This window comes from Cibotium barometz, chromosome 42, assembly GCF_041138505.1.
Source record: "Cibotium barometz isolate CiBa-2024 chromosome 42, ASM4113850v1, whole genome shotgun sequence".
NCBI classification, from domain to species: Eukaryota; Viridiplantae; Streptophyta; class Polypodiopsida; order Cyatheales; family Cibotiaceae; genus Cibotium; species Cibotium barometz.
The window spans coordinates 1,757,370-1,785,083 of NC_141087.1; the positions used below are offsets into that span (position 1 = coordinate 1,757,370).

At 43.1% G+C, this 27,714-nt stretch overlaps 1 protein-coding gene across 6 annotated transcripts; it reads left to right on the top strand.

Moving 5' to 3' along the window:
• The first annotated feature begins 1,483 nt into the window (after positions 1-1,483).
• LOC147614046 (SNF7 family protein) lies at positions 1,484-27,714 on the top strand. Of its 6 annotated transcripts, XM_086780587.1 has the most exons (10): positions 1,721-1,798; positions 3,485-3,544; positions 3,673-3,770; positions 3,884-4,139; positions 25,484-25,672; positions 26,011-26,193; positions 26,480-26,610; positions 26,701-26,869; positions 26,966-27,098; positions 27,232-27,714. In XM_086780587.1, exons 4-10 carry the CDS (start codon positions 4,047-4,049, stop codon positions 27,444-27,446), a joined length of 1,113 nt encoding a protein of 370 aa, XP_086636713.1. In that variant the 5' UTR covers positions 1,721-1,798; positions 3,485-3,544; positions 3,673-3,770; positions 3,884-4,046; the 3' UTR covers positions 27,447-27,714. The 6 variants fall into 6 exon arrangements, with proteins under 6 accessions (XP_086636710.1, XP_086636711.1, XP_086636712.1 ...); XM_086780589.1 differs by having other exon boundaries at positions 3,673-4,139; positions 25,499-25,672; XM_086780584.1 differs by lacking the exons at positions 3,673-3,770; positions 3,884-4,139 and having other exon boundaries at positions 1,484-1,798.

Consider the following 27,714-nt stretch of genomic DNA (forward strand, 5'->3'; position numbering starts at 1 on the left):
GGTGGCAAAATTATGCTCTTTGGTGATGACTTTAGGCAAATCTTACCTATTGTTGCAAAGGGATCACGTGAGGATATTATTGATAAAACATTGTGCTGATCATATATTTAGAGACATGTGAATGTTTTAAAGCTCATCCAAAACATACGGGTTATTTAGAGTGGTTATGATTCTATAGAACTAGAATTTGTCAATTGGACTTTACAAATTAGGGATGGATCTATAGACACTTGGACTTTACAATTGAGGTAAAGCCACCATGCACATCCAGAAGTATGGAGTGGCTCCATTGAAGGGGTGGTTTAAAATTTTGAAATGTCTATAGGGGCATGGTGAGTTCTTCTTTGTTTTTATAATCTTTGAATAAAAAAATGTTTTGCTTTTGACTTGCTTTCCTTTACTATGGCATTATTAATTTTTCTTGCTTAGTTCGAAATCCTTAACGGAGAGAGAGAGAGAGAGAGAGAGAGAGAGAGAGAGAGAGAGAGACTGACCTCATAATCATGCGTAAATGATTAGTGAAGGTATTATTGTGTTTAATATCACAGGAAATACTACATAGGATGGATGTGGCAAGGAGATCATTTTCATTTATTTATGGGTGGCGATGGACAAGATATTGAAGGTATTGGTTCTGACGTTTCCTATAACATAGTCATCATTGTTTACTATAATCTATTTAATTTTTATGGCTCAATTGTAGACCGTCCGTCTTAGGAAGGACAAGCTACATCTCTAATGATCGAACTATTAGGGTGTACATGTGTATTACGATATAAAATCTACTTTTTAAAGGCTTTTTTGGCATTTCAATGTATATAAAAAATGATATTGATACGTTTTCTTGAAACAAGAAATATCTTTATATTTTGGAACCTAGATTATTGCTAGGTTTGTATGGTCCAGACGCTTACAATGAGAACTTTGGACTACTTGGAATTTACAATCTAAGATTGCAAAAGATTACGGATCAGCTTCATGTACATATAATGTTTGTAGGCTATGAAAAGCCTAACAGGATAGATTTTTGGTGCATAGGCACTGGACATTACATAATTTTTCGATTTGACATTTATAAGCCTATTGAAACGCTATTCGTCTCGAATGTTGATCCACCGAATGAGTTTTGTAAGGTTCTATCTTTTAACTTTTTTTTTCTTTAAAATTATATCTTGCCATAGCCAATATTAGTCTTATATATATTTTTGAAGAGATGGCGACGAGGAGCATAAGCTTTCAAGGAGAGATAATCCAATCGTTCGAAGATTATTTTAATGGTTTGCGCATGTGTATTTAGTTGTTACCACTACTTTTGGTTAGGTTGAAATGCTAAATATATATGTATGTAAATTTTGACGCTTATTCAAAGAAAACTAAGTATTTTGGAAGCTTTGATATTGTGACAAGCATGGTGTGGATATATATATGTAGGTTGTTAAGTCATCAATTAAATATAAGATTTTTTTTCCAGCCTAAAATACTTTGCCCGTTGTAAGGACGAGTCATGCCACTAGTTTGGGTAACGCAAAGACACTTTGTCAAATAGTTCATCTCTTGAGGTCTCCATAGCCACCCCTCCTCACCACCGAGTTGCGCCTTTCGAAGGCCAATGGACTCTCCTCTGCAGCCCTTCCTGCTCTCCAACGTACCTGGTTGGGAGGACGACGTCGTCTCTGCAGCTCGCTTCAAGGCCCTCACGGGCCAAAGGACGGACTGGGAAGCCCGCTTTCTCTTCTGGAGGGACCTCATCATCAAGGTCGCCTGCCAGCTCAACCTCCTCGTCATAGATACACATGCGGTACGAGCTTTATCAACCTTTATCATGTAAAAAAAAGCAGTATTAAGTAGACCAAGCGAGTCCCATCATATGCAGGAAGCCTTCGGTTAGAATCCTAGACCTGCTTCGGTAAACCAGGGTATTATCACTGGGGGAAAATTGGATCTATAAGACATGGTTGTAGTTTTTCCAGTAGCTTGATCAGGGCTCCATGAGGGTCCTCAGAGTAGGATAACTTAGGTTAACTTTTCGAGCAAGTTATACCCACAAGTACGTATAGAAGCTCACAGTTGTGACCAAGTATGCACATTTGGAAATGTGCTGACATGCTGTGATAAGGGCACATGTTATGCAGCCAATCCGTACGGTTTGTTTCATGTGCAAACTATTAACGCCTCTTATTTTGAGTGTTGACGGTTCACCGGCAGCACATTTGACAAGGAGCCAATAAAGCTTCTTGTATATTAACCCTGCACAATGATCAGTATGCCTCACTGCTGCAGCCTGCCACAACTGTGCTATTACTCTTTTTTGTTGGTTCACTCACAGAATTTTTGGAAGAGATTGCATTCTTTGAGATGCCTCTCTAGCTCCATATCTGTTAGTTCTTGATCTATGACAGTGAATGCAATTGGTTGTTTTGAAGACCGAGCAAATTAGGGTGAGAGTGGTGGCAACTTGGGCAGCCAATTCCGGCATCATGGCAAGGCAAACAGGGTGAAAGGGAGATGCGAATTAACAAATGCAAAGGGGAAGAAGAAGAAAAAGCAAACCTATTTTTCCCCTGCCAGGCTGCATATGGATTGGTATGGGATCATATTGGACGTCCTGTGAGAGTAAGCTGTTACTATGCACCACACCAAAGCATGGATGCATAGAAATTGGCCGAGCAATGGTGGCTCAAGAAGAGCGGGAAGTGGATTGAAAGCTTTACCTTCATATGTTGACATGCTAGGTTCAATTGAAGAGTTGCACTTACATGAACGAAAGACTTCATACACCCATTTGCCCTCTTTTTAGAAGCTGCTCATAGAGCTTGATATAAGGAAACAAAGACGAATACGAACCAGTCATGATGGTGACATTAAGTCTCGTATAACAAAACACAAAGACGTAAAACACTGCTGTTTTTTTTAAGTGAGAGTGGAATCAAAAGAAACATGGGTATTGGGTATTGCCTTATGCAAAAAATCCAGCAAGTATGCTTATGAAGGTTTCACAAGTATATAATTTTTTTCAACAACTAGGAGTTTTCAACTCAAGCAAGATAGATCCACAAGCATAGTACTTATAGAAGATGGGTTGGATGACAAATAAAGGGGTGTGATATCCTTGATGGTGGGTGGTCTCAAGAAGTATCAATAAAGTAAGAACCTCTGGCGGTATTTCTGGTGTTGATCAGATTCAAAGAGAAGCTACTTTCAATTCAAACCGCATTTGGGAAGTGATGTGTGATCTAAAGGGATGAGCATTCGACATCATGGCAATAATATGCAAAATGTGCAAAGCAGGCTGTTGTTACTTGGACATTGAATATGTGCTCGTGATCGAGAGCACATTATGAGGCTATCTAAAAGCCCATGAGATGACTTAGAACTTAGTGTATTTGCTAGGTTTGTAGGATCAGACTTTCGTGTTGTGATTCAGTTGGGTTTGCAATCTTTTGACATTTTTCTTCATGCTAAGCTCAAAAATATGTGGCTGTAGGTACAACATTCTTGGTTCTTGCGGGGAGGATTGACGCCTTTGTGCATCAATCAAGTTCTGGTATGATGATTTCTTAAAACAATGTTTTGTTTTAGCAAAGGGGGATGCATTTATGTACATTGGAAAGCATGTTATCTTAGGTGTACATGCAGAAGCTTAGTTTTCTACCCATCCTTACCATTGATCAGATTTTCCCCTTGTTACTATTCGATGATTAATGTACTGCAAGTAAAGATGAGGATTTGCTATGGAAACTGGATGAAGAGTACTACAGGCACCACACAAAGTTATGTTTTCTCCATAAGTTGCCTAATTTTTGTGACCTTGTCTCCACATCTAAAAACATTTCATGTTCAAATTGTACGAGCTGGTGACAATGTTATCACAAATTTTGTCTAGGTTTGTTGCATTACTAAGGTTTGGAGGCACGGTCTTGGCAGTTTGTAGCTGATTTAAGATTGTTCTTGTGGTGAAATGACATGAGAGAGATTCTACTCATTCACTTAAGACACAGATTCAACTCGAGAGATGATAAGTAGGATAGCAGCTGACGGGTGTCTGCATGGGTAGAATTGTCCTAGCCGGAATGGTGGAGGCGGGAACACTCTTCTCCACTCGGTGTGGCTCTTCCTCGAATAGCACATCACAGCTCATGGTGATCATCTGGAACATGCTAATTGGAAGCCTGCTGTTTATGTGCTGCAATTAATCCTAATTGACATACAAACACATTGACTGCATGAATGAATATTTGCAATAATTGCTTATATCTCCTCTCGACTCTTGAATGCTTCGCGTTCAACTATTGACTTTACTTTCTGTTCCAAAGCTGTAAGGGCTGAAACATGCAGTGCTGGTACTGCTAACTGTTGATCTAGATGCACTAAATGCTGAGATCTAACTCAAACCTTGCTATTTCCAGGCAAAACTATTTCTAGTTGCTGGTCATTTTTGTTCCATACCTAACGCTAAACATGCACGTTTCTAAAAGGTGAATTTGGGCATGTTCCTGGATTCATCTAGGTATATAATTCAGCCGTATTAGCGGACATGGAGATTTCACATTGTGAAGTTTTCATCCGAGTTGGGGCCAGTTGATATTATGCTTATTCTTTCTATCTTTAGCGGTGCATTTGCTCTATCAACTACTTATTTGCTGTACTAATTCTTTCTATTTGCTACTTCCCTTAGTGCTAGGCTTCATTATGGCTGAGTCTGCCCTGCATCTCCAGAGGTTTGACAGAAACTCAGTACGAAGGGCTTTGTGTGAATACATGCTCTTATGTGTGTATGTGTGTGTGTGTGTGTGTGGAGTGCGTGTGTGAGCATATCTTGATACAGAGATCTACACCCTCTATTGGGCACTGATGATGTTAGTGGGGATGTCATAGTATCTAGTCCATACTATGTATAATGGAGCTGATAGTTATATAGTCTTGTGGATTGATTACCATGAGTATATAACATGCACGTTCCTAAAAGGTGAATTTGGGCATGTTCTTGGTTTCATCTAGGTATATAATTCAGCCGTATTAGCGGACATGCAAATTTCACATCGTGAAGTTTTCGTCCGAGTTGCGGCCAGTTGATATTGTGCTTATTCTTTCTATCTTTAGCGGTGCATTTGCCCTATCAACTACTTATTTGCTGTACTAATTCTTTCTATTTGCTACTTCCCTTAGCACTAGGCTTCATTATGGCTGAGTCTGCCTTGCATCTCTGGAGGTTTGACAGAAATTCAGTACGAAGGGCTTTGTGTGAATATATGCTCTTATGTGTGTGTGTGTGTTCGTGGAGTGCGTGTGTGAGAGCATATCTTGATACAGAGATCTACACCCACTTGTCACCAGCCTGGACATTTCCCAGTCTGAAAGGGGTCTGGTGGACTCCAGGATGTTTAAATATTTGGAAAGTACAAGCTTTGGGAATGGGGGATTATCCTAGAATACAAAGGACCACACTCCTAAAATTTAGGAGAGTTGCTATTTTTGGCCCGACTCCGATGGAAATTCTGTTCGTGTCATTACATCTGGAATTGAGCAGATACTGAAGGCAAGGGTATTTAATCATTTACTATGATTTCTAGCCATTGTACTCGTTGCACCAGCATTTGTACTTGCTGTACGTGTTATACCAGCCATCGTACCGGCTGTACCAGCCATTGTACTTATTGTACCAGCCATCGTACCTACTGTACCAACATTTGTACTTGCTGTACCTATTGTACTAGCCACCGCACCGACTGTACTAGCCATTGTATCTATTGTACTAGTCATTGTATCTGATGTACAAGCATTTGTACTTGTTGTACCTACTGTACCAGCCATCGTACCTGCTGTAGCGGTTGAACTAGCCATTGTACCTGCTGTACCGGTTGAATGGAGAGTTGTACTTGCTGTACCAGCTCTATTGCATGAAGACCCGTGGTTTTTGGGGAAGAATCAATACCCACACGGAGGTATATGGATTATATTGTTGGCTCGACATTTCTACAGCCTATGTTCCGGCTTGGTAGCCTTGTGTTGGGGCCTGGGCTGTGTTATGGCATTTGTATAGGGATAATCCGGCATCTCCCGTGGGGAGAGTAAGGCCCTCAAAGCTTGTACATGATATTATTCTCCTTGGGTAGTAAAATACTCCAAGGGGGGGGGGGGGGGGGGGAGGGGGGGGTCAGCCCATTCCGACCTCTATGCGGTGTCACACGTGCAAGCTCCATTTTCAGCATTTGTGGATGTTTTGTCCAGCTTTATGTTTTATGCAAAGTGATGATGGATATGTGTTAAGGCTGTGGTCATGTTTAAGTGTTTTAACATGCATTGATGGTATCAACAAGTGTGTGAAAGGTCCTAGTTCCCCGGGCACCCGCTGCGAGTTACATTGGTATCAGAGCATAGACTTCCTTGGAAGCGAAGGCTTCCTTTTATCAATAAGGAAGATAAAAGATCTCAAGTGGGGACCACACGTACCATCATTGCTATTAAGCATGGCCAGCCACTTCATAGCCTATGAAGCAAGAGCATGAGCAGTAGATAGCTTGTTGATCTAAGGATTTATGAATTCACAAAATTTATCTTGGAAGTATGGAGTTGGCTTTATGTGCATACATTTAGCACTCTTTCCATATGGATATTGTGGATTATATTATCAAGCTTACAAGCAAGCTATATGAAGATATATCTCGGGATATCTTAAGGATATGGTGAGGAGATATTTCTTTTGGCTTCATGACCAACCTGCAAAGAAAAGCTAAGTATACTTTGAGTTTGCAAAGTTGGTGCTTTTGCTATTTACTATGAAGTGTTTTTGATGTTCACTAACCCTTGTATAGCCATGCAAGAGAAAGGTGGTGTTGTTTGCCTTGAGATGGTTTCAGGGAAACATTGTTTATGGCTCCCTTTATTGGGATGGATTATATCTATGGAGATTTCTTTCTTGGACGAGATTTATATAGATATTGGGCTTTACAAGCAATTTCTATGGACGAATCTGTCCAAGTTTATAGAGAAGAAATATTTGGATATCTCATGGATATGATGCTTTTATGGATAAAGTCCACCTCTACTCCAAGGTGTGTGGTTAGCACAGAGTATGTGGTAAGAGTTATGGTATACAAGGATTATGGTATACAGGTCTATGGATTCTTGGACTTCTTTTCTAGGGATTTGGATCCATCCTCAGGTTTATGGATTATGTTTATGACTCCCTTTTACTGGGATGGATTATTCCTTTTGGCTTCCTTTATTTGGGATGCATTGGACTTATGAAACTCATGATTCACATACCTTGTGTAGTGTTCTCTTGTCCTACGTGCTCTCTTGAAGATTGTTTCTACCATGTGAGGGTGGAACAATAGAGAGCAGATGGAAGGGAACATGGGCACTTCAAAGGGTAGTGACAAGCACAACATACCCTGTGTAGTGTTGTTTTGTGCTACATGCTCTCTTGAAGATTGTTTCTACCATGTGTGGGTGGAACAATAGAGAGCAAATGGAAGGGAACATGGGCACTTGAGAGGGTAGTGTGAGTTGGTGGCCGAAATGCCTACAAACTGTTGGTGGCCGAAATGCCTATAAACTATGTGTAGCAGAAATGCTTATGGAACACCAGGTTATCTATGCCTGCGAGTGATTGTTTTATCTTGTTACTTGAGCCCACCTCTCATCCAAGGTGTGTGGTCAGAGTACCAACACGGAGTGCAAGTGGTAAAGTGGACATGACGGGACTTATGTCTATGCCAACGGCCATGTGGACCGATGTCTTGTTGGCAGGAGACTTATTTTGTCTCGCCCATTTACTTGGGACATGGATTATGATATCTGGACTTATGGGACTGATTTGTCTCGCCCATTTACTTGGGACATGGATTATGATATCTGGACTTATTGGACTGATTTGTCTCGTGGGACATGGATTATGATATCTGGACTTATGGGACTGATTTGTCTCGCCCATTTACTTGGGACATGATTATGATATCTGGACTTATGGGACTGTTTTTTGTCTCGCCCATTTATCTTGGGACATGATTTTGATATTGGTATTATGAAGACTTATTTAGTCTCGCCCATTTCTTTGGGACATGGATTCTTTAGTTATATTGGATTTTTGAGACTGTCTCGTCTCGCCGATTCGATGGAACATGATTATATCTTGAATATATGGCTTAAAGCTTAAAGTTGCGGACAACTTTTAAGAAGCTAGGGAGGATGTCACCAGCGTGGACATTTCCTAGTCTGAAAGGGGTTTGGTGGACTCCAGGATGTTTAAATATTTGGAAAGTACAAGCTTTGGGAATGGGGGATTATCCTAGAATACAAAGGACCACACTCCTAAAATTTAGGAGAGTTGCTATTTTTGGCCCGACTCTGATGGAAATTCTGTTTGCGTCATTACATCTGGAATTGAGCAGATACCAAGAACACTCAGCTATTGTGTGGCTCTCCACTTGTCATCGTAGCCTTCTCTTGCCATTTTAGCTCATGGGAGGTCCAAATCTATAAATTGGAGCCCTCTCCCTTCATTAATAGAGGCTCTCTTGCTGCACACTAGCCTCTACCACCGTTGAAGGTTGCCCTAATGATGGCTACTCTCTTTCTCTCTCTCTTGAAGGCTGCCCATGAAGAATACCGGCTGTTGGGAACTGTTTTGGAGGCTTCCATCGTGAATAAATATTGAAGGCAAAGGTATTTAATCATTTACTATGATTTCTAGCCATTGTACTTGTTGCACCAGCATTTATACTTGTTGTGCTTGCTATACCAGCCATCGTACCGACTGTACCAGCCATTTTTACTTGCTGTACCAACCATCGTACCTATTGTACTAGCATTTGTACTTGTTGTACCTGATTCCGATGCATTGCATGGAAGGCATAAGCCTCTTGAGAGAGTCTATGATAGTGCATTGATGGGACAGCCATCACGTGGTAAAGAGCCCATGCATGAGGAAGAGCCCAATGCATCGAGGGCTGAGTTGGAGCACATGAAGAGGCTCTTGCAGGCAAAAGAGCAAGAGCTGAAATTCTTGCATGAAGACCCCCATGTACAAAGTGTCATAGAAGCCAAGAAAGTTGATGCTATGGTGGACATGACTTTTGAGTCTATGGCTCGAGAAGTGGGCAAGAACCCAAGGGAGTTGGCACTCTCTTATCCTATCCGTAAGGTTGACCTAAAAGAAGGAGAGGATGGACAACTTATGTTCAAGAATCCACCCCGTTTGAAACATGGAGACCGAGCCTCTCAAAGATTGAGACCATATTTGCATAAAGAAAAAGTATCGGTCACTTCTCGTCATGCATTCACTCCTCATGGCAGAGGAGGAAACAGATTCATGCATGTTGAAGGCCTTATGGATTCCAAGTATGTACATCATGGGGATAGTGGTTGGCATGAAAGCCAAAAGACTTTGCCTATTGAGTTGTCTCCTGGTGAGACAATGCATCTTTCAGCGAGGTCACATGCAGTGGGGCCACAAGAACCAAAGGCCCATGTCACTTTGCGTAGTGAAACACCTAAGATTGCCCATGGAGCTCATGTAGAGAGAGCTGCTCCGTTGGACAAGGGCAAGAGAAAGAGAAGAACTTGAGCCTCATGCCAAAAAGCTCAAGGAGTTCAAGGCAGGGGACAAGTCAGTGAAGTTTGATGTCTATCATGGGGAGTTTGATGCCTCTAAGGTGCTTGCTTTTGTGGCTCAGTTTGATATTGTATTTAGTGAAGAGGACTTCATTGAGAAGTCCAAAATTTGTCATGCAAGCATGTTTTTGAAGGGAATAGCTGTCCATTGGTGGATCACTGAAAAGACCACCAAAGATCCCATTTGCACTTGGAAAGAGTTCAAGGGCAGATTTTATGCCCAATTTTTACCTCCAAATGCAGAGCATACACTCACCCAAAAGTGGGATAGACTTGACCAAAAGAATAATGAGAGTGTGCAGCAGTATGTGAGCAAATTTTGGAAAGTTTTGCTCGAGGTTACTCCTTTCATGCAACTATCCGAAGATGAAAAGAAAAGAAAGTTTCGTTCCGGGTTGCAACCAACCTACCATTCAGGCATCAAATTGCACCCGAAACACACTTTACAGCAGCTTATAGCATCTGCTCTTGCTACGGAGCAATTGGTGCTTAAAATCAAGTAAGATCAAGGTGGTTCCAAGGGCAAAGAGAGTTTTGTCGTCCCAAACCTGCAAAAAGGTGGACAGCTACCTAAAAAGAGCTTTTGGGAAGCCCAGAAGGGAGGTAAAGCTGAAAATACCTCATCCAAGGATAATGGGCCAACTTTCCGAAGATGAAAAGAAAAGAAAGTTTCGTTTCGGGTTGCAACCAGCCTACCGTTCGGGCATCGAATTGCACCCGAAACACACTTTACAGCAGCTTATAGCATCTGCACTTGCTATGGAGCAATTGGTGCTCAAAATCAAGTAAGATCAAGGTGGTTCCAAGGGCAAAGAGAGGGCTGTCCCAAACCTGCAGAAAGGTGGACGGCCACCTAAAAGGAGCTTTCGGGAAGCCCAGAAGGGAGGTAAAGCTGAAAATACCTAATCCAAGGATAATGGGCCAACTTTCCGAAGATGAAAAGAAAAGAAAGTTTCGTTCCGGGTTGCAACCAGCCTACTGTTCGGGCATCGAATTGCACCCGAAACACACTTTACAGCAGCTTATAGCATCTGCTCTTGCTATGGAGCAATTGCTGCTTAAAATCAAGTAAGATCAAGGTGGTTCCAAAGGCAAAGAGAGGGTTGTCCCAAACCTGCAAAAAGGTGGACAGCCCAGAAGGGAGGTAAAGTTGAAAATACCATCATCCACGGATAATGGGTGAAGGAAGAACAAATTTGGCTCGACTCTCGAGCAAAGAGAGCAATATGCAAAAGAGGGGAAATGCTTTTCTTGTGGAAGTAAAGAGCATATGTTTAGGCAATGCCCCAATCGCAAAAAAAAGCATGAGGACAAGCAACCCAAGGCAAATGTGCATGCCGTTCCCGATGTGTAGGGAAACACGAAGCATGATGGTAAAGAGAGGATGGTATGCAAAGCATGGGGCCAAATCAAGGATCAGCCTGCTTTATTTATGTTTGATGATTGTGCAACAGATAACTTCATCTCTACCTAGATGGCAGCTGCCTTGGGCATTGAGGTTGAGGACATGGGCCCTCAAATTGAAGCAGAAGCTGCCGTTGTTGGTAAAGAGGTGCAGGTTACCCCACTTATTGGAAATTTGCGCATACATATTCAGGGTTATCTTAATCATGAGCATTTCTTGGTTGCACCTCTCAATGGATGTGATGTATTGCTTGGCAAGCCATGGCATCATAGGCTTGAGCCCCGCAAAGAGTACAAGACAAACAGAATTTCCTTTATGCATAAAGGCCGCATGCATGTTATTGATGCTGGCAAGGAAGGGGATTCTATTCCAGTTGTATCTCACATCGAGATTAATAAAGTAATGAAAAAGAGTCTTTCCGCGTATTTGATTTTTGTTTGTGATAACATTGAACAAAGTCATGAAAATGTGGATGTTTTGACTCAGGATAGGCTAAATTTTCTTAATGTATACAAAGATTGTTTTGTTGATGAATTGCCAGGTGAACTACCTCCTCAAAGGCTTGAGGATCATCGCATAGATCTTGTGCCAGGTAGTTCTCCACCTAATAAACCCGCATATCGTGTGAGTGCCTGAAACTCGTGGCGGGTGCTCGGGGGACTAGGGCCTTTGACACACTTGTTGATACCATCAATGCATATTAAAACATTTAAACATGGCCACAGCCTTAACATATATCCATCATCATCACTTTGTATGAAACATAAAAAGCTAGACAAAGCATCCACAAATGCTGAAAGTGGAGCTTGCACGTGTGAGGCCGGAATGGGCCGACCCGCCCTTGGAGTATTTTATTACCCAAGGAGAATAATATCATGTACAAGCTTTGAGGGCCTTACTCTCCCCACGGGAGATGTCGGATTATCCATATACAAATGCCATAACATAGCCCAACACGAGGCTACCAAGCCGGAAAATAGGCTGTAGAAATGCTGAGCCAACAATATAATCCATATACCTCCGTGTGGGTACTGAGGATAGATCCAAATCCCTAGAAAAGAAGTCCAGGAATCCATAGACTTGTATACCATAACTCTTACCACATACTCCGTGCTAACCACACACCTTGGAGTAGAGGTGGACTTTATCCATAAAAGCATCATATCCATGAGATATCCAAATATTTCTTCTCTATAAACTTGGACAGATTCGTCCATAGAAATTGCTTGTGAAGCCCAATATCTATATAAATCTCGTCCAAGAAAGAAATCTCCATAGATATAATCCATCCCAATAAAGGGAGCCATAAACAATGTTTCCCTGAAACCATCTCAAGGCAAACAACAACACCTTTCTCCTTACATAGCTATATAAGGGTTAGTGAACATCAAAAACACTTCATAGTAAATAGCAAAAGCACCAACTTTGCAAACTCAAAGTATACTTAGCTTTTCTTTGCCCATGAAGCCAAAAGAAATATCTCGTCACCGTATCCTTAAGATATCTTGAGATATATCTCCATATAGCTTGCCTGTAAGCTTGATAATATAATCCACAATATTGCTTCATAAGCTATGAAGCGGCTGGCCATGCTTAACAGCAATGATGGTAAGTGTGGTCCCCACTTGAGATCTTTTCTCTTCCTTATTGATAGAAGGAAGCCTCTGCTTCCAAGAAAGCCTATGCTCTGATACCAATGAAACTCGCGGCGGGTGCCCGGGGGACTAGGGCCTTTGACACACTTGTTGATACCATCAATGCATATTAAAACATTTAAACATGGCCACAACCTTAACATATATCCATCATCATCACTTTGTATGAAACATAAAAGCTAGACAAAACATCCACAAATGCTGAAAGTGGAGCTTGCACGTGTGACACCGCATAGAGGCCGGAATGGGCCGACCCCCCCCTTGGAGTATTTTATTACCCAAGGAGAATAATATCATGTACAAGCTTTGAGGGCCTTGCTCTCCCCACGGGAGATGCCGGATTATCCATATACAAATGCCATAACACAGCCCAACACGAGGCTACCAAGCCGGAAAATAGGTTGTAGAAATGCCGAGCCAACAATATAATCCATATATCTCCGTGTGGGTACTGATTCTTCCCCAAAAACACAGGTCTTCATGCAATATAGCTGGTACAGCAAGTACAACTCTCCATTCAGTCGGTACAACAGGTACAATGGTTGGTACAGTAAGTACGGTGGCTGGTACAATAGGTACAACAAGTACAAATGCTGGTACAGCATGTACAGTGACTAGTACAGCAGGTATAGTGGTTGGTACAACAAGTACAAAAGTTGGTACAGTCGGTACAATGGGTGGTACAACAAGTACAATAAGTACAAGGATTGATACAGCATGTACAAAGGCTTGTATAGCAGGTACAAAGGCTGGTACAACAAGTACAATGGCTAGAAATCATAATAAATGATTAAACACCCTTTCCTTCAGTATTTCTTCGCGATGGAAGCCTCCAAAACAGTCCCCAACAGCCGGTATTCTTCATGGGCAGCCTTCAAGAGAGAGAGAAAGAGAGTAGCCATCATAGTAAAGTTGAGGGTTGAGGAGAGCTAGAGCCTTGCCGGGTTGCTCAATGCCCACTTGAGTCTTGAGCCTTGAAAGTTGAGGAGTGTTGAGCCAAATTGCCAATGAGCTTTCCACTTGAGCCTTGAAAGTTGAGGAGCGTTGAGGCTTGAGCTTGAGCCAGGAGCCTTTGAAGTTGCTTGAGCCTTGGCAATGGGGGCTCTTCTTATAGCCATGGGCCAAGTGGGGAGGGCTACTCAACGGCCAGGCGGCCAACGGCTACAGGGCGCAACGGCACACTGCGCAACGGTCCGCTGACCGTCCCGTCCAGCTCCGTCCCACACGAACCGCCAACCTGTCGTCCCGGAATCGCCGTCCCCTTGTTGCAGCGTGGGCTCACACGTCCCCTGGCCGTCCCCTGTCCGGTTCCGTTCCCGCGCGTTATGGGACGGCGTTCCCCCGTCCCAGGGGTCCGTCCCCCACGTCCCCTGTGACTATGGTAGCCATCATTAGGGCAGCCTGTAACAATGGTAGAGGCTAGTGTGCAGCAAGAGAGCGTCCATTAATGAAGAGAGAGGGCTCCAATTTATAGATTTGGGCCTTCCATGAGCTAAAATGGCAAGAGAAGGCTACAATGACAAGTGGAGAGCCACACAATAGCTGCATAGTCACAGGGGACGTGGGGGACGGACCCCTGGGACGACGGGGCAACACCGTCCCATAACGCGCGGGAACGGAACCGGACGGCCAGGGGACGTGTGAGCCCGCGCTGCAGCAAGGGGACGGCGATTCCGGGATGGCGGGACGGCGGTTTGTGTGGGATGGAGCTGGACGGGACAGTCAGCGGACCGTTGCGTAGTGTGCCGTTGGGCGCCTAGCCGTTGAGCAGCCCTCCACTTGGTCCATGGCTATAAGAAGAGCCCCCATTGGCAAGGCTCAAGCAAGGGTCAAGCAACTTGCAAGGCTCCTGGTTCAAGCTCAAGCCTCAACGCTCCTCAACTTTCAAGGCTCAAGTGGAAAGCTCATTGGCAATTTGGCTCAACACTCCTCAACTTTCAAGGCTCAAGACTCAAGTGGGCATTGAGCAACCCGGCAAGGCTCTAGCTCTCCTCAACCCTCAACTTTCAAGGCTCAAGTGGCATTGGGACCTTGGGTAAGTTGTAATTTCAAGTTCACTTGTAGTCTTGTTGCTCTCCTACACTCACCTCTTGCTCTAACCTCTCCATTGGCAAGCCTCTCCTACATCTCTCTCCTACTCTCGAGTCTCACCTCCATTGCTCAAGGCTCAAGTGACAAGCCTCTCCTACATCTCTCTCCTACACTCACGGTCTCACCTCCTCTTGCTTTAGCCTCTCCTACATCTCTCTCCTACTCTCACCTCCATAATTCCATTGCTCAAGGCTCAAGCCTCTCCTACATCTCTCCTACACTCACGGTCTCACCTCCTCTTGCTTTAGCCTCTCCTACATCTCTCTCCTACACTCACCTCCATTGCTCAAGCCTCCTTGGCACTTGCCTCCATGGCATCTTCATCGCGACCATCCCCCGCACCTCGTTCTGGCGGCGCCAATACGAATAGAGGAAGGAGGACCGAAGGTTGGTCTTGGTGGGAAGAGGTCAACTCCGATCATCCCGGAAGTGGAGGAGGCTCTTGCCCATGGTCCTGCAAGCTATGTCCATATAGGCGAACGGGTGGGGCGGATAAAGTGAGAACTCACCTCTTGCATGAGCCCGGTCATGAGGTCCGATTTTGTGATCAGGTCACACCGGAAACAAGAAGGAGGCTTCTTGAACGTGTTGCCGCACATGAGGCCTTGCTTTCAAGGAGGAGAGTGCCGCATGTGGCCGTGGATCCCGCAACACTAGAGAGGCCATCCCAAGGTTCGGCATCCCCATGTGCATCCACTTCATTGGCACCCGCGGGCGCATCACCCGCCCCACAAGAACGGGCCCCAACACCATCCTCCTCCATGCCGACCGCATCCACACACTCACGCCGGCAAAGTACTCTTGAGGGTAGTTGGGACCCCAAGAAGAAGGAAGAGGTGGATACGACCATAGCCCGCTTCTTCTTTCATGACCACATTGCTTTCCATGCTGCCAGGTAATCAAGAATTAAGATGTCTAGCTTAAGATCTATCATTTTACAATGTTCCTCTTACAAGTTACTTGAACTTTGAACTTTGAAGTTGATCGGTTATTAAATTATTCATTTTTTGTGGATAGATCGGACTACTTCAAGGTCATGGTGAAGAAGATAGGGGAGTATGGTCCAAACTATACGCCCCCATCATCGGAGTCCTTGCACACCACATTGCTAGAGAAGGAGAAGAGGCTTGTGGATCAAGCAATAGAAAACACGGAGCGACAATGGGCAAGGAATGGAGTGTCCCTGCCCAGACCTAGTTGTGGGCTTTGTTGCTAATGGGGAGGCTTCAAACACGGCAGCCGGAGCGATCATTGAGAGCATGTACCCCAACATCACTGTGTCATTTTGCATGGCACATTGCTTAAATAATCTCTTGAAGGATATTGGGGACTTGCCATGGATCCGGCCTATCATCCAAGTGGGCAGCCAAATAGTGACATTTGTCACAAACCATCAGTTCCTACGCCATGAATTCTCCAAAAAATCTAGCCGTCAGCTCCTCAAATACTCAGATACGAGATTTGCCTACAACTTCTTGATGCTCCATCGATTGAAAGAGTGTAGTGGTGCATTGAGACAGTTGTTCATTAGTGACGAGTTCACTTCTTCACCATTGGCTTCCACTGAGACAGGAGCTCTATGCAAGGAAAAAGCAGAGAGCCCTGATTTTTGGGAAAAAGTGAAGTGCATTGATGCTATGGTTCAACCTATTGTCCACTTGATGAGGCTTGTGGATGGTATGAAGCCATGCATCGGCAAGGTATATGAGGCTATGGACAGCATGATAGAGAAGCTGAGGGATTTGGAGCCAGATGAGGACAGGTACGAGGAGATCCGTGCCCTATGTGTGCGTGGGTGGAACTCCTACTCCTCTCCTTTGCATGCAGCAGCCTATGTGGTGGACCCTGAGTTTCAGGGTAAAGGGCAAGAAAGTGACGCAGAGGTGAGCAAGCTATGGAGACTTGTCTTGACTCGACTTGTGCCTGACCCAAATGTTAGGTGGAAGATCCGTGACCAGTTGTCCAGGTATAGGAGCTTTCAGGGCTCTTTTATGGAGACATGGATGCACAGGATGATCGCTTCAAAGTTGGGACTGCTTTGTGGTGGGAAGATTTTGGTTCGGATGGATCTGAGCTTCAGCATCTAGCCATCCGCATTCTCAGCCAGGCAGTGAGTTCCTCTTGCCTAGAGCAGCTTTGGAGCTCATACAGTCACATTGCATCGAAGAAGAGGAACCGTCTTGGGGTCGAATGTGCAAATGATCTAGTCTTTGTGAGTGCAAACTTGCGAATGCTTTGCAAGAGTGCAACTGCAAAGGCTGATGCATTTACCGAGTGGGAGATGTCTCAAGATGATGAGGAGTTGGAGGAGCAAGTGAAGGACATCTCTATGGAGCCTGCAGGCATTGCAGGGACCCATGATCGTGAGGCCAGCACTTCACATGCCCCTTGAGGCTTTTTGACATATGTACTACTCTAGTGATAGTCTCTTTTTTGTATGCCACTTACGTGGTTAGGGCCTAGGCCTTTGCCCTTGTCTTTTGCTTTAGCCTTCGGCGACTGGGCCCTGGGTGCCCGATCTCCTTTTTTGTAACACTCATTTTTTTGCTAGTATGACTTAATATTGATGCTTTGGAAGTGTAAAGTGACTTTGTTTTAGTATTGTTAAGGTTCTTCAATGAGTGCTTACTTAAAATTGCATATTTTGTTTGCCGTCCCTTTCCGTCCCCCGTTCCCCGTCCCGGTTCCCAGGAATCTCCGTTCCCGTCCCGTCCCCGTTCCCCGTTACATTTCCCGTTCTTGTTTCCCGTTTCCGTTCCCTGTCCAATTTTACTATGAATAGCTGAAGTGACAAGTGTGAGGCCACTTGTCTCACTTTGATCCACTTTCTAACAAGTGTCAGGCCACTTGTCTCACTCTGGTCCACTTTCTTGCCACATGTCCCAATCTAAGAGATGGGTCCTTCCATCTCTAAATATATCTCAACTGGTTGACATTCTGTCATAGGCACTTTGCCAACTCTTGGTATCTGCTCAATTCCAGATGTCATAGGCACTTTGCCAACTCTTGGTATCTGCTCAATTTCAGATGTAATGACGCGAACAGAATTTCCATTGGAGTCGGGCCAAAAATAGCAACTCTCCTAAATTTTAGGAGTGTGGTCCTTTGTATTCTAGGATAATCTCCCATTCCCAAAGCTTGTACTTTTCAAATATTTAGACATCCTAGAGTCCACTAGACTCCTTTCATACTGGGAAATGTCCAAGCTGGTGACACTGTCGCACAACAAGAAGAGATTATGAAGCAGGTTAATGATCTTTTGGAGAAAGATTTGGTTCAGCCAAGCTCCTCACCTTTTTGTTCTCCCGTGCCTCTTGTACAAAAGAAAGATGGGTCATTCCGCATGTGTGTGGATTATAGAGCTCTAACTAAGCTCACTATCAAGAACCGATTTCCAATCCTACGCATTGATGACATCTTGGATAAGCTTGATGGCTCGGCTTGTTTCAGCCGTATTGATTTGAAGAGTGGTTATCACCAGATACAAGTGGTGCTAGAGGATGTCCACAAAACTGCATTCAGGACAACTTTTGGATTGTATGAGTTTTTGGTGATGCCTTTTGGTCTCACCAATGTTCCAGTCACATTCAATGGTATGATGGATAGGATATTCCGACCCCATAGAAAATTCACAGGTGTATTCTTTGATGATATCTTGGTTTTCTCCAAGAATGAGCAAGAGCATAGGACTCATTTGGCTGAAGAGTTGCGGAAGCATAAACTCTTCATTAATGCCAAGAAAAGTGAGTTCTTTCATAGATACACTATTTGGGCCACATTGTATACAAGGATGGTGTAAGAATGGATCCTGCCAAGATTGAAACCATTCGGAATTGGCAAGAGTTGGAAAATGTACATGAGGTACGTAGCTTTCTGGGGTTATGTTCATACTACAGGTGCTTTGTAAGACATTTTGCTACGATTGCCACGCCTTTACATGATCTCACGAAGAAGAAAGCCACTTTTAAATGGACTTCTAAGGAGCAAGATGTCTTTTTGTAACTCAAGAATGCTATCATATGTGGACCCATATTGATTGTTTCCGATTTGCAAAAGCCATTCACGGTGGAATGTGATGCATGTGGGAATTGTATAGGGGCTATCCTAAATCAAGAAGGTCATGCAGTTGCATATGAGAGCTGTCGATTGCATGATGCCGAGCTTTATATGGACATCTATGAAAAAGAGCTCTTGGCTGTAATTCATGCCTTAAAGATATGGAAACATTATCTTCCTGCGGCTGAATTTGTAGTAAAGACAGATCATCAAAGCTTGAGATATTTCCTATCTCAAACAAAGCTCTCGGAGAAGCAGATGAGAATGGCAAACTTTCTTTGCATGTTTCATTTTCAGATTGTAGATTTGTATCATTTGAATGCTGATTTTTGCCATATATGAACTGATTTGATGGTTGGTCACTCACATGCCTCTTATGTGATCAAAGAGGGTTCTTATGAAGAATAACTGCTTATGTGTGGTGAAGGATATGCGTCCAAAGGTTATGGAGGAATGTCACGCTCCACCTTATGCTGGTCATAGAGGTATCATGTCTACTACACGCATGATTGAGAGATATTTCTTTTGGCCAAGCATGTGTAAAGACATTGAGGCATATGTACGCGCATGTATTACTTGCCAAAAGGTGAAATTTGACAGGCAAAAGCTTCCAGGTTTGCTTCAGCCATTGCCTATTCGCTCGCAGCCATGGGAAAGCATTACTATGGACTTCATCATGGATTTGCTTAGATCCCAGCATGGGAATGATGCTATTTGGACCATTGTTGACAGGTTTAGCAAGCAAGCTCACTTCTTGCCTGTCAAGAAAACCATTAAAGTTGATCATATGGTGAAGCTTTTTCTTGCTCACATCTTCAAGCATCATGGTATGTCTAAGTCCATTGTTGGGGATAGAGATCCAGGACTACGAGCCTCTTTCGGAGGGCTTTATTTGATAACATGGGCACTAAGCTTGAGTTTTCATCAGCATATCACCCCCAAACGGATGGCCAAAGTGAAGCTGCAAATTCAGCCGCGTTGGATTTGTTGAAGTGTTATGTGGCAGATCAAAAGAGTGCGTGGGAGAAGTATCTTCCACTTGTAGAGTTTGCCTACAACAACACAGTTCATGCCTCCACGGGAATGGCCTCGTTTGAGATTATTTATGGTAGAGTGGTTTTGTACAAAGGATGAGGTTTTTGCAGCTGAGGAGTATGTGCGTGACTTGGATGTAGCCTTTGCTCAGGTGCGGACAGCCATTGCCAAGTCACATGACAAGCATAAGAGGCCTGCTGACAAGCATAGAAGGGACATGCAAGTCAAGAAAGGTGATTGGGTATTGCTGAAATTTGAGAAAGCTAGGCTAAGATGAGAGGGATCATATCCAAAGAAGCTTTCTACTCGATATTATGGACCCTTCAAAGTGATTGACAAGATCAATGAAGTGTCCTTCAGGCTTGCTTTACCCAGCCATTGGAAGATTCACAATGCTTTTTATGTGAGTCTTTTGCGGAAGTATGTGGGGCCAGATCCAGAGGAGCTTGTCATCACAAAAGATCCGCCAGAAGTTGATGAGCTTGAGGAGATCCTTCAGCCAGAGCAGATTGTATTTCACAAGGAGATAAAGTTACCACATGGGAAGCTTTCTAGGAGATACCTTGTGAAATTTAAAAATTATTTGCCAATTGATGCAAAGTGGATAGACGAGGATTATTTTGCTGACTACCCTTAGCTTTTGCAGGCATATCTTGAGGCTTTTCAGTTGAGGACAACTGTTTAGAAGCCAGGGGGGATGTCACCATTTGGTCCATCTCCATTTCTGGAGCCACTTCTATGGGATTGTCACTCCATAGAGCGGCCAGATTTGTGCCATGTTCACATGGGGCGAGGCCAGTGTCCCATGTGAAAGGGCCAGTCTTTTGGTGTCACATGGACGGGAGCCAGATTAGTGCCACCCGTGTGACTAGTACTGCGTCACATGGATGGGAACCAGTTTCGTGCCACCCGTGTGTGACCTGCTTCATGTTGTATGGACGGGAGCCAGTATGGTGCCACCCGTGTATGGCCAGGATGGTGTCTTATCTATGGCACTGTCACTCCATGGGAAGACCAGAACATATCTTTATATTTTTGTCGTGCCAGTTTTGTGCTCGACAAGAAATTTTTGTACAAGTTTCATGAAAGGGAGGTTTCGTCCATTACATCTGTACATGCATTTATGTCTGCATGTATACATTTGTTTTTGCACGACTTGTTTGCGTGTGTTTGCCTGTTATGCCGTGCCAGTACATTGGACGGGGACCGTGGAGTGTTGTTTGCTGACTCGTTGGTGTGGCGTGTGAACAGGTGGTAAGTATTACCATTTTTTTCTTTTTAAAATGTAAAATTTATAAGTTATGGCCAACTTTAATATTTATAAGCCAATGTGTTCACACATTTAAATTAGGGACTGGACATTATCTTTGTAGGGTGCCCATGAGCATTTTAAATACCCTTTAATATTATGTAACCTTTTAAAAAACCTTGGGATAAGCTTTTGCATGAGTTACTTTAGTCATTTTTCACACGTGGGGAAGCTGGCTGTATTTCTCTCTCCATCGCTCCCTCATTCTCTCCATCGCCTACCTCTCTAAGGGTTGATTTCTGCATAGTCTTCAGCCCTGAATTGGTTTTTGAATTCACACGTGGAAACCTGTTGGACTGTACCTGCTGTCCACGTGGACTGTACCTGTTGAATTCACTTGCTGTACTTGTTGTCCACGTGGACTGTACCTACGTGTACCTGTTGCTGAATTTCACACGTGTGCTGAATTTGGACTGTACCTGCTTGTACTTGTTGTTCAATTTCACATGTGTGCTGAATTTGGACTGTACTTGCTGAATTTGGACTGTACTTGCTGAATAGTACCCACTGTACTTATTGTACTTGTTGAATAGTACTTGTTGTACCTTGTACTTATTGAATAGTACCTGTTGTACTTGCATTGTACTTGAATTGTACTTGTAGTACTTGAATTGTACCTCTAGTACTTAAATTGTACTGGTTGTATCGGAGTGTACCTACTATATCAGAGTGTACTTGCTGTACCAAATTATACTTGTTATACCAAGGTGTCCTCATGTTTCTCATTTGTGTAAATCTAAAATTTGTTAAATTAAATTCAGAGAATTCTTTAAGTTTGTGCAGAGCAGGAACAAAACATGTTTATGCTGACCATGCTCAGGAAGTTTTCGTGGTGTGGTTAGTATTTCCCTGTGTGGTGGTGCTAACCGCATCCTCAGAGCTTCTGAGAGCCAGTGAAGGTTGTCGGTCAGGGTAAACTTGGCGGCCAGCAGCAGCAAAGACAAAATAAATACCAAAAGTACCCAAAAATATCCTTTTGGGCTGGATAAAATGGCATGTTTTCACACATCCCCTCTCAGGCCAAAAGGGAGATGATGAAAAAAAAGGGGTTTGAAGAGAATCAGGAAGAGGAATGGGGTGTTGGTTTGTCAATGGTATGGAACCGTTTGAGTTTGGGCGGTACTGGATTAATGCCACGACCCACAATGCAAGAGATTTTCACATGAGCCGTGTCCTCATGGGGTTTTCACCGACTCATGTGCCAGATACAACAATGATAAAAAATCTGAAAGGAGAGGAAGATCCCCCTCTCAGTATGTGGAGGGTGATAGTGGAGGACTGACGCCGATCCATTCGCGAAGAAGCTCAAGGATGGGCCGGTTGACGGACTTTGTAAGGATGTCTGCATGGTTGTCCACCGTAGGAATGTACTGGAGGGTAATGGTACCAAGCTCAACCTGTTGCTTGGTAAAATGAAAATGGACACCCACATGCTTAGTACGGTTAGAAAAAATAGGATTGCCAGCAACGGCAATCGCACTCCGACTGTCGACGAAGATGGTAGAAGCGGTGTCAATGGGAATGCGCATCTCCGTAAGAAGCTGACGAAGATACATAGCGTCAGTGGTGGTGTCATAGAGGGCCCGGTATTCGGCCTCAACGGGAGAACCTGCAATGGTATTCTGCTTCTTGCTAGACCATGAGAAAGGGGCAGATTCGAGGGAGTACAAATAACCACCATGAGAATGTCGGGAATCGAAATCACTGGCCCAGTTGGAGTCCGTATAACCACGCAGGGTGATCCCATGACTGTAGTGAGGTCTAAACAACCTGCTAGATAGCAAACAACCTGCTAGATAGCAAGCAACCCTCATTGTTGAACTCCAATGTGGTCCCTTAGGAGCATTGAAATACTGACTTAAAATGAATGTGCAATAGGAAATGTTAGGTCGAGAATTTGTGAGCCATATGAGTTTCCCAACCACTTGGCGGTAGGCTCGCTCTTCATGTGGACTCTGGAGGTGAGTTCTCTTCCTTTGAAGTTTGATGGTTGGATCCAATGGGTAGCCACAAGGATAGCACCATCAGGAAAGTAGGAAGTAATGAGTTGAAGACAATACTTTTGTTGGGACACAAAAGTAACATTACGATGTTGGACCACCTCCATGCCAAGGAAATATGAGAGAAGACCAAGATCAGTCATCTCAAAAGTTCGTCTCAACTGTGCCATGATATCAGCCACAAAATACGAGTGATTAGAACAGCCCTGCTAAGAGAGGTGCATGCTAGCTCACCTCCCAATCGTAGGTTCTATGCTTCGAACCACCCCCGAGCCAGTGGCTAAGGTTTGACTCCCACAGATCCATGCCAATCCTTCCACATGCTGACGTATGCTCTGCCACACATGTAGTGGGAGTCTTGGTCGAACTCTAAACAATAGTGAGGTTATGACAACAATAATCCATGTTTTACTTATATAGTGCCCATTGTTGCTATAATTAAGTAAATTGTTATAAATAGCTCCACCAAATAGGAACATAGATGTATCGAGAAACCCTACATGTAGCTGATCCCAAAATGCTCGCTAAGGAAAATCCGCTACCTTTACAGCATGCAAGGACTCCACAACAAATGCCATCCAATATTTGCTATGATCTTGGTTGGACTAGAGTACATACGTGAGCCAAAGGCATCTGAAAAATCAAGTATAGGTCATACCATCAATGGTGTATATATCACGCATCTGCATATCATGTTTCCCTCGAGTATCATTTCTGGTAATAAAACCTAAGTATCATTTCTGGTAATAAAACCTAAGTATTATTTTTGGTAATAAAACCTAGTACCGATCCAACTCTGTAAGATAACATGAATTTAGGTCTATAAAGGGATCTCTACTCTACAAAACCCAAATTTGCACATTCTAAAATCACCAGTAAACCTAGTAGACCTCAAGGAAAATATGGCACAATGGCCCATCCTCACCATGCTGACAACAGTAAGTTATCCATGGTCACAGAGAAACCTTATCTATGTAATCTTCTCAACAAAAGTCAAGACATTCTTCCCTCCTCAGTCAAATTCAGCAGAAAATAACCACCCACATGAAGCTACATTGACTTTCAAGTTAGCCCACCACGTCAAACTGCCATATAGGATATTCCCTCTTTTTTCCTCCCATAATCCTGGGGCTACCTTAAGTATAGAACACCCGTCGGCAATCTTTCCCCAATATAGAGATCATGAGGCTGTCGTAAGTGTGGAACAATCATCCACGACAATCTTGCCTCAAGTAAAACTGTGTCTGTAGCGCTAGATGTAAGCCTAGGGGCAGTACATTTCTTATAATCTTGACTCCATATTCAGATCTTGAAATGGTACATTCTATACTTACATTTGATATTATGCTTCTGTCCCTTGTGACTTGACATGGCATTTTCATTTCTTGAAATGGCTATATATACTATATGATGTAACGTCAAATTTGAAAATATGGCACAACGGCCCATCCTCACCATGCTGACAACAATAAGTTATCCATGGTCACAGAGAAACCTAATCTTCTCAACAAAAGTCAAGACATTCTTCCCTCAACTAAACTGCCGTATAGGATATTCCCTCTTTTTTCCTCCCATAATTCTGGGGCTACCTTAAGTATAGAACACTCGTCTATGGCAATATTTCCCCAATATGGAGACCATGAGGCTGTCGTAAGTGTGGAACAATCATCCACGACAATCTTGCCTCAAGATGTAAGCCTAGGGGCAGTACATTTCTTATTATCTTGACTCCATATTCAGATCTTGAAATGGTACATTCTAGTCTATACTTACATTTGATATTATGCTTCTGTCCCTTGACTTGACATGGCATTTTCATTTCTTGAAATGGCTATATATACTATATGATGTAACCTCAAATTTGATATGGAATTGCAAACGCTTGTGTCGAAAAATGCTTAATGATATATCATTGCTTTTATCCAGAATGCGCGTCTTAGACAACTCTATTTGTATTTTCACAAAAAAGCTTCTGTTGGTTTTTGTTTTTGATGTCAGGGTTGCATATGTTAACTCTGCCCAAAAGGCATCCCAAAAGGCATAAATTCCAATCAACGTGCTTCCATGTCCATAAATTTTCTTTTTCTGTTCTGTAATTTTGTGGAGTCTGGGTGAATGAAAATTGATGCTCAATCCCATGGGATACAGGAAATTTTGGAAGGGCATAGTTCATAGAATTCTTTCTGCTTCTGGTATATGATAGAGTTGTTTGTGCTTTGAATCATCTCAAATTTTGACAATGTCAACACAATCTTCTGGCATGTTTTTTGTGCTCATCTTGAGGCTGTTGATGTGTTACCAATTACCCTTTTAATAGGCTCTATCTTTGCAGGTAGAAATGCACAAATGTGGTGACCTACAGGAACTAGACAATCGACAAGAAACCGAGTCAAGCCTCAGTTGGTTTTGGCAGCAAATCCGGAAAGGACTTTTTTGGCAGAGTGGAAATACCCATGTGAATGCTGACAGCATTGGGCGACGGCTAGTAGTGACAGCTCTAGTGCATGTAACTCAAAGGTTTTTCTTCATGTTCATTTGTTTGAGCAGTAGAACAACCTTCCCTTGATGTTAAAGGTCTCTCTACAATTAAGAATTTAACTAAAGAACTGGCATAGTAGTGCATTTAGACAGCACTAACATGTCAAAACATCAATGCAAAACGGTTGAAACCTTAACCTTCAGAGAAATGCTTTGAAAGCATATTGCTGGCTGAGGTTTGCGGTTAGCTGCAGTTGTGACACTTTGTTATTCTAGATTGCATGTATAGGTAATTGTGGCTGCGTATGCATTTTTTTACATCATATATATTTGTCTGACATTGGCTCTTTGTTTTTGAAAACTCAGGAGCGCCTTGTGGAGGTAACCAAGGCTGTCTCTGAAAATTGTTGGACAGCATCTTGTGTATCCACAATGATACATTTTACCAAGCTTTGTGGAGGAGAAGAAGAGGCAGCCATTGTAAAGAAAGAGTTGATAAGAACTAAAAGAGGACGGACTTATGTCACAGAGGGAAACATGCCAGTTGAGGTGCTCTCTCTCTCTCTCTCTCTCTCTCTCTCTCTTTTCTTTTTTCTTCACAAGTAGGGAGGTGCACGGGGATTTTCTCTTCTTCCTTAAGACACAATCTTTCATTGTGTTAAACCGATTCATGCTTTGTACCTATCAGTAAATGTGTGTGTGTGATGCACACATGCCCCTGCACAAGTGTACACATCTAGCTTTATGAAGTTAAGTAGTGTTTAAGGATGTTTTCTTTCTGGGCATAAACAGTGTAAAGTTCAAGGGTAATTGCTCGCTGCCTCTTATATTGCAGGGCATGAAAGTCTCCTTAACTCAAGATCGTGTATCAGACATCTCCAATCTGGACTGTTACATGCTGCATCTCTATTGGACCTTGGAAAAACTCCACACACAGATGAATGTACTAGAGAAAGCATATAGCCGGTGAGATTATATAAAAAAAGGTAGATGTTAAAGCTTGGTATTGTTCTGTGTATTGTAGGGTGTGCACTCTCCTAACACTCAAGGTTTCAGGTCAAAACAGTCTGCTATTAGAGCCCTCCAACAGAAGGACAGGAGTACTGCTAAAAGGCATGCTCAATCCATGCACACACTAGCAGCAAACAAATCAAAATGTACTGAGTTCCAAGGAAAGATACAAGAGCTTCTAGCTTTCATCTCACAAGCAGAAATGACCAAGCAGGTAGTAACTGAGCTTGTATTTCATACATATTGACTCTCTCACCTTGTCTTCACTTTGATCTAGCTGCGAAGGATCATGAAGCACCCATTGATGTAGGTTTCTGAGGCAATGAAAGTGGGGACAGATGCTTTGAAAGAGCACATGGTCCCTTTAGAAGATATACAGGACTGCCTGTATGAAGTGGATGAAGCCATTTCACTACATAAAGAAGCTGCAAGTGCTCTTGTTGGTAGGTGGTTCTAGGCTCAAAGCATATATACAAACATATTTGTGATATAGGTGGTTATGCGTGTTCTTACAACCCTCAACTCAATCGTGTATTATAGAACTACACTGATTACAAGATGCTATTTTGGGTGCAGGAACTCCAACAGAAGATTCTTCTGTTTATGACTTGGATTTAGAACTTGCAGAACTTGAACTCGCAGATCTAATTGAGAAAAGTCAAGCTTCTTCTGTGGTTGTTGAGAACATCGGTCGTAATGATGGTGAGGAGCTGCCTACTGCACCCCCCCCTTCTTTGGAAGCTGTTGAACATGTTTTGAAAGGTTTGTCACTTGAGGCAGAACAGGCATGATTTGTGCAAGAGGGGCAACTCTAGTGCAGCTCTCTGACAGGCAGTGCTGGACTCTCAGATGTTGTGTCTTGTGTCTAATATTGACAATAGTGTAAGTATAACCTTGCCATTCACACGTCCCTGCAAAAGACACGACACAGATGTTGAAAGGTTCATTTTTCAAACCAGGGCTTGATTTTTAAAGCCTTGGAGATTGTGAGTGTAGCTCAATATTGGATATAATGTATTTTTTGAACCATACTTTAAGGGCTTGATTGCTTCTTTAAAA

Bases quoted from the DNA above. Each gene is read 5' to 3' on its own strand.
- LOC147614046 (XM_086780584.1), top strand. From the start codon at position 1,610: ATGGACTCTCCTCTGCAGCCCTTCCTGCTCTCCAACGTACCTGGTTGG. The intron at 3,545-25,483 runs GTATGATGATTT...CCCTTTTAATAG, and splicing joins TGTGCATCAATCAAGTTCTG to GCTCTATCTTTGCAGGTAGA. The intron at 26,611-26,700 runs GTGAGATTATAT...TCAAGGTTTCAG, and splicing joins CTAGAGAAAGCATATAGCCG to GTCAAAACAGTCTGCTATTA.